Here is a 6,682-nt window from a genome sequence, read left to right on the forward strand (position 1 = left end):
GCCGGCGGGGTCGGGCGGGCACTACGGGCGCTGATTGGTCGCTGCTGCTGACAGCCGAGTGCTGATTGGCCGGTGGATGGGGCCGCCGTCGCCCTTGGCGTTGGGAGAGGCGCGGCCGTTGTTCCGGCCCGGCACGGGCGGTGACCCGGCCCGGCACGGACGGTGACCCCGGCCCGGCACGGACGGTGACCCCGGCCCGGCACGGACGGTGACCCGGCCCGGCACGGACGGTGACCCCGGCCCGGCCCGGCCCGGCCATGCTGTGCCACGGCGAGGGCCTGCTGAGCTCCCTGACGGCTCTGATGGCGCTGGCGCTGGCGCTGAGCCGCAGCCCGGCGCTGGCCTGCCTGCTGCCGGCCGGGCTCTACCTAGCTCTGCACCTCTTGGCCCTGGAGCCCGCGGCGCCCCAGAGCGCGCAGCGCGTCCTGCGGCCCCGCGGCGCCGCCGCCCGCATCGCGCACCGCGGCGGAGCCCACGACGCGCCCGAGAACACGCTGGGGGCCATCCGACAGGTCAGCACGGGCCCCGGGGCTGGGGATGTGTCCGATAATCCGCCCTCACGGCAGCAAGCCGCCCTCAGCGTCAGCAACTCGGGCCGCTCTTCCCATGGCTGCTGGAAGCTGTGTGGGTGTTGATCCTTCATCCCAAAGGGGCTTCAGCTCCGAATCTTGTGGGAGCTGTTGTAGCCTTGGTGCTGATGGATATTTCAGCGGTGCAGCGATAATGAAATGCTGTGTTTCGTTGATGTAGCAGCAGCACACAGAGAGCGGACAGCAAGTCAGTAACAGGTTGTTTATTTTTTTAAACGTTGGAGATCTGTGATGAAAATCCAAATTTAGGGGAAAATCTGGTACCAGAACTTCACTGTGGGCAGCCCTGCCATGCCTTACTGCTGCCTCATCTGCGAGGCATCAAGGCACAGCCAGGGTTCACAGTCTCTTTCTGAGAATCATTTGAAATAGTGATTATCAGTCTCTGGAATGTAGTGTTTCTGTGAGGTTGAGACGTTGCTGCTCTGAGGATCTCTTACCTTTGTGTGAGACAGGATTCTTAGTCCTGATAAATTCTGAAGCTGCACAATCCTTTCGTGGCAGACACCTGGAGGTAACCTCTATACACGGTTTTTGTCTTTCTGGTGCATTGTCCCTTTTCCCAGGAGGGCAATTTGTCCTTCAGAGCAGTTGGTGTTAGCACTTCACTCAAGTGTTTTTCTGAAGGGTTCTTGGGAAAGATCCAGGGCAGGAAGAAGGTGTATGAAATGTTCTAAGGCAGCCTGGCTGCTTCTTGCTCTCTGATAAGGCCACTCCTCAGAGAGGAGCAGGGATTTGCCATCCATTTACTCCTTGGTATACACGTGGTAAGCAGTGTTGACTAAGTGTTAAAGTGCAGATATTTGCTTCTCTTGTTTTTCAGAAAAGAACATAAGGACTCCAGGGTTATTACATCAGAAGGAGAGAGCAGGATTCTTTTCGGCATTTTTATCCTGAAACAGTTCCAATCCCAATACTGAGGCAGAATCATTATGGTTTCAGCTGTAAAATAGATTAGATAGTTCAGTTGATTTTTAAATACTCAGCAATGACTTTGGATAAAACCTGTTTTTTTCTGCAGATGAAGACTACTGAAAAGTACATTTATGTTTTATTATTTTTTACCAAAATACAAGCTAATTATAGCTGTTCCTATGTTGAATCTATAAACCTGTCTCTTCTCTTGTGTATGTGATTTTTAAAATTTTTTTTAAGGCAGCTGAGAATGGAGCAACGGGTGTGGAGCTGGATCTTGAATTCAGTGCAGATGGTGTCCCCATTCTCATGCACGATGACACAGTTGAAAGGACAACTGATGGGGCTGGGAGACTGCAGGACCTGACTTTTGAGGAAATCAGGAAGCTGAATCCAGCTGCAAAACACAGGCTACGGTAAATGAACTGCTCTGAAATTACACTTACAACAGTGGAAAAATAATTCTTGATGAACAAAATTATTGATTTGATCTATCACTGATGAACATTTTTTTTAATTTAAAACGTAGTTCTATATTTTAGTTTTAATTTGAGTTTTAGAGGCATATAAGACTATATCTTCTTACTCATCAGTAGATTAGGAACAGTGGAACACAGTCAGGATAAACTGGCTTTTGAGGACAAAATCCACAGTCATCTAAAGTGAAACAGGTCAATATTTACATAAGCTTGTCCTAAATTGACTGCAGGACACTGAAGGTGCTGGGATCTTCATATCTCAGAATTGGCTACAGGAATGACTTCTAAGATTAGTTTTATTCACATGTATTTCTTGACTGATGGTGTTTTGGGGATTCTACACATCAGGTTTATACTCTTGAAGAGGAGCTAGACAGATTTTGCGTGGCCTCACTGTGACCCTCGTGGCTGATTAGGTCCTGCCTGGGGGTAGGCAAGGGGAAATATTTTTTTACATTACTAAGAATTTGATAACAATGCAGCTTGTGAAGTATCATAAGTGAGTCCATTTCAGAGGAAGGACTCTGTGTGTGCTCCTGAGACACTGCATTAGGGAATTCCAGAGCTGCAGATGTGCCTCCTGTGGGTGTGTGGCACAAGGAGTATCTTCCCTGTCTCACTGGAAGGGGGAATTTCCACAGGCAGTGACTGCTGAGCAGCTGCTGTTCACTGTCAGGAGTGAATGCACTGTCACCCCATCAGGAATGGTTTATTATTGATGGGAGAAGCTGCTTCTGCTGATCCTCAGCTTGCCCTCCCTGTTCTGCCAGGATCTGCATTTCTGGCTCAGGGCTGGGGAGTGCAGTAGGAGCAGGAGGAAAGCAGCAGTTGGAACTGAAAGCTCATTTGTGGGAAGGAGGTGAAGAGCTGGGGTTGGTGTTTTGGGGTGGGACACGGGGCCAGTGAGCACTGGATCCCACCCCCAGTTCCAGTGCAGCAGCAAACTGTGCTGGAGTCAGCCCTGTTGGTGGTGACATGCAGGCCATGTGTGTGCATGTGTGTGTTGACTGCATTCCAAGGAGTTCTGTGTTTCTACAGGAGCCAATTCCAGGATGAAAAGGTGCCAACTCTGAGGGAAGCTGTTGTGGAGTCCATGCGTCACAATCTTACAATCTACTTCGATGTCAAAGGCCATGCAAACCAGGTACTGCTCACTGCAGCATGACCCCTGCTTTGGGTTTCTGACCTGCTCTAGTGCTGGTCTCAGACTGCTCCCTGGGCTGCAGTCCCTTCTTTAGCAGGAGTGAGCCCAGGCCTGCTGCTGGTGACACCCAGAGCTGTCCTGGGAAGCTGCAGCTTGAGACTGGCACAAGGCTGGGGCAAGTGCTGCACTCAGCTCCCAGTGAAACAGAGCAAAGGGAATTCCCTGCTGTGCTGGGGGGAGTCACAACCTCATCTTCAGCCTCCAGTGAGGGATCTGTAATTTGCATTACTGAAGGCAGATGAAAATGATCCATCACTAACATTTTACATAAATTAATTTTTTTTTCTTTCGCCTAGCAAAATATAGGAATAAATAATTTTCCTCTTCAACTAAAGCCTGGGTAGTACTAAAAATTAGATCCAAAACATATTTAAGGGCATTTCAAACACTGAGAATCCTACTCATTATTGTAAATAGAGTAATGAACAGAAATTCTTTTGCTAAAAACCAAAATATCATTTCTGTGTTAATGCTATAAACAAGATGCTGTTTTTCTTCTTCTCCCTTTCTATTTCAGTCTTGTAACACAGCAGGGAAGTGTTTTTAAGATTGTTCTAAAATGACTTTGCAGTGTAAATTAAATATGAGTGTTTGTATAACATCTCTGTGTGTCTCTATTTGCAGGCAGTTGATACCCTGAAACAACTCTACCAGGAATTTCCACAGTTGTATAACAGCAGCATTGTCTGTTCTTTCATGCCAGATGTTGTTTATAAGGTGATGTTTCCTAAAAGTTTATTTTTTATTTTTTCAGTCCCGTCTGGGAATTTCAGTATAGTATTAAACTCCCCGTTCCAGGTTTCTTTTGGGCTGTTCAAATTCTTAAGGCTTTTAAAAACAAATGGAGCATAATGCATAATCTTATTAGATGACTCTACTCATTAGATGCAAATAGGAATCTACAGCAATTCCCTCCCTTCTGAAAGCAGTGCAGACAGTGCATTGCTCTTCTAGTTGGTGTCTGGCCAGGTATCTGTGTGCAAGGTACCTGCTAAATAAACCCTTTTTATTCTAGATTACTCCTAAAACTCTATCCTCATTGCCAAGTCTACTTACTTTTTTTCCCATTATATACATTGCATGACTGCTGTGTAATTTCTTTAACATAAGAGCTGGTGCTTATTCAGTATGATTTGAAGGAAAAAACCCTATAAAATATAAACATCTTTGTAAAAGAGTTACAAAAGGATCTGGAGGGGAAGGGCAGAAGGATTCTGGTGGAGTTGTAAATGCAAGCTAGGACTTTGTATCTAATTTCTCAAAAAGTGTTTTTAATGCTGCTGGGCTTTTGGATGAATTACAGTCTTTTCTCCTTGGTCCTCCAGATGAGACAAGCTGACAGAAATGTTGTGACAGCACTGACCCACAGGCCCTGGCAGCTGAGTCACCTGGGAGATGGGACACCCCGATTCAGTTCCTCCTGGAAGCATTTCTTGTACATGGTGATGGATGTCATTCTGGACTGGAGCCTGCACAGTTTCTTGTGGAGATTGTGTGGGGTTTCAGCTTTCCTCATACAGAAGAATTTTGTTTCTCAGTAAGTGTTGAAGTTTGCTTGTTTATCAGGAGACATTCTCTTCTGTTAGTATATAGGGTGGAGCTAACACAGTATGTGCTTAACAAAATGTTCCATTTAGTGTTGCATGAGGTGTCTTGATAATTTTTTTACTCTGTGCTGTTTTATGATTTTAAGCCTCTTTTTTATCTGAATTTTTACCTTCTGTTAATCTCAAAGAGAAAAAGTATTTGTTGCTTTTGCCTGTTTACAATAAGAAAACACAAAAAGATGATGTGGCAGAACGTGACACACTGTTGTTCCTTGATGTGCTGCTGATGCAAGACCAAAACTCAGCTGTAGCCTCAGCACTGTTAACTCAGTGTAGTGTCAGGCTGCTCTCAGGGTGTGTCTGTTCCTTGCAGGGACTATGTGAGGCACTGGTCTTCCAGAGGAATTCGAGTGGTGGCCTGGACAGTGAACACATTTGCAGAGAAAAGCTACTACGAGAGTGTCCTGGACTGCAGCTACATCACCGACAGCTTGCTGGAGGACTGTGACCCCCACTACTGAGCCAGCCAGGCAGGGCTGATGGAGTGCTGAGGAGAGCCTGGGAAAGGCAGAGCAGCACCTGGCTTCTGCCTCTGGCCACATCTCAAATGCAGGAACCTTCTGGGGCAGCCACAGAGTCTGAGGAAATCAGTTTCTTGTGAAAGAATCAGATAATTTTGGTTCTAAATTGGTGTCGGCAATTTTGGTGTCAAAATTTCAAATCATAACTTGATGTTAGTAATTTTAACTAGCATGTCCTACAAGTGTATACTAATTTGAGGTTGATTTATAGCACCTTAAAATCAATGACATTACTGTTCTTAAAACAAAAACTGGAAATAATGCTACTATGGTGCCAAAATAGAAAAGGAGTATATTTCCCTGCCCTGTGTGGAAAGATGGCTGTGCTGAATACTGATGAGGAAGAAAAAGCCAACTTTCCATGTGTGATGTGATGTGAAGGTTATGAGAATTAACAAATAAAACTTGATTAGCTTCTTATCTTCCAGACCTTTTAAGAGAACCAGTGGAAGATAGGAAATTGTTTCTTCTAATGAAGAAAAAACACAGCACATGAATGTATTTATTTTTAAGATAAAGCTATACAGAGAGTGCTGGTAAGCAGTAGAACAAATGGAGCTGAAATGTCTTTTTAGTTTGCTTTTGGTTGCATGATTGAAGGGCACTCAGAGGGATATGGAAACTGTAATCCAGATTTAACTTGAATTCCAAAGAGTCTGCAGTTACAATAAAAAGTCTTTGAGAATTCATGGGGAAGTGTTCTTTGTCAGCTGTGCAGAAGGGTATTTTATATAAAATGTTAAAATTAGTGCAGATTGTCCCAGTTAGGGTAAATCCAAACTTCTGGAATACCAGAGATTCATGCTGTGACCTGCTGGGGGGGATGGATTTTTTTTGTTTGTTTCCTGAGCTCCATCCAGGCACAAAGTAGCACAAAGGAGGTGCTTTTTTCCCTGTCACTCACCCCCCTGCACTGCAGAAGCAGCAATCTCAGCCTCCTGCTGCACATCCCATAGAATGTGTAGGTTTATGTCCAGATGCTGTCCTGCCCTTCCTGGGTGCTGTGCTGTCACTGCTGAGCCCCACAGGGGCTCCCACTGAAGGACAATGACTTTTCATGGCTATGGCCCTGCTCCAAAGGTCCAGCTGTGGTTGCTGCTTGAGTTTCTGGCACTGCTGAGTCACCATCCTCAGTGCAAACACCAGCTCCATATCCAATGCCCACAACCAGGCTCCACAGGGGTATGTGCAGGGAAACAACATTGAATCTCTGCTCTTGCATTGTGTGTAAAGGTTGTCCTTTTCTCTGTGCCTGTGGTGGCTGGGTTAGCCTAAATTATGAGCAAGATGAAAAGATGTGCCTCTTCCCAGAGCAACAAGGGTGGAAAAAAACAGGCACTAGTAGAAAATGAGCTAAACAAAACCA

At 45.8% G+C, this 6,682-nt stretch overlaps 1 protein-coding gene across 2 annotated transcripts; it reads left to right on the forward strand.

Annotated features, from left to right (window-relative positions):
* The first annotated feature begins 67 nt into the window (after positions 1 to 67).
* GDE1 (glycerophosphodiester phosphodiesterase 1) lies at positions 68 to 6,005 on the forward strand. 2 transcript variants are annotated; one of them, XM_054643627.2, is made up of 6 exons: positions 68 to 512; positions 1,746 to 1,921; positions 3,023 to 3,128; positions 3,813 to 3,905; positions 4,514 to 4,725; positions 5,109 to 6,005. In XM_054643627.2, the coding sequence occupies exons 1-6, from the start codon at positions 258 to 260 to the stop codon at positions 5,254 to 5,256; spliced, it is 990 nt and encodes a 329-aa protein (XP_054499602.2). In that variant the 5' UTR covers positions 68 to 257; the 3' UTR covers positions 5,257 to 6,005. The 2 variants fall into 2 exon arrangements, with proteins under 2 accessions (XP_054499602.2, XP_054499604.2); XM_054643629.2 differs by having other exon boundaries at positions 389 to 512; positions 1,750 to 1,921.
* Positions 6,006 to 6,682: the final 677 nt, after the last annotated feature.

The sequence above is a fragment of the Agelaius phoeniceus genome, chromosome 16, assembly GCF_051311805.1.
Source record: "Agelaius phoeniceus isolate bAgePho1 chromosome 16, bAgePho1.hap1, whole genome shotgun sequence".
NCBI lineage: Eukaryota > Metazoa > Chordata > Aves > Passeriformes > Icteridae > Agelaius > Agelaius phoeniceus.

Excerpts from the sequence above, each read along its gene's own strand:
- GDE1 (XM_054643627.2), top strand. The coding sequence starts at position 258 with ATGCTGTGCCACGGCGAGGGCCTGCTGAGCTCCCTGACGGCTCTGATG. Across the intron at positions 3,129-3,812 it reads TCAAAGGCCATGCAAACCAG|GCAGTTGATACCCTGAAACA; the intron begins GTACTGCTCACT and ends CTCTATTTGCAG. Across the intron at positions 4,726-5,108 it reads CAGAAGAATTTTGTTTCTCA|GGACTATGTGAGGCACTGGT; the intron begins GTAAGTGTTGAA and ends TGTTCCTTGCAG.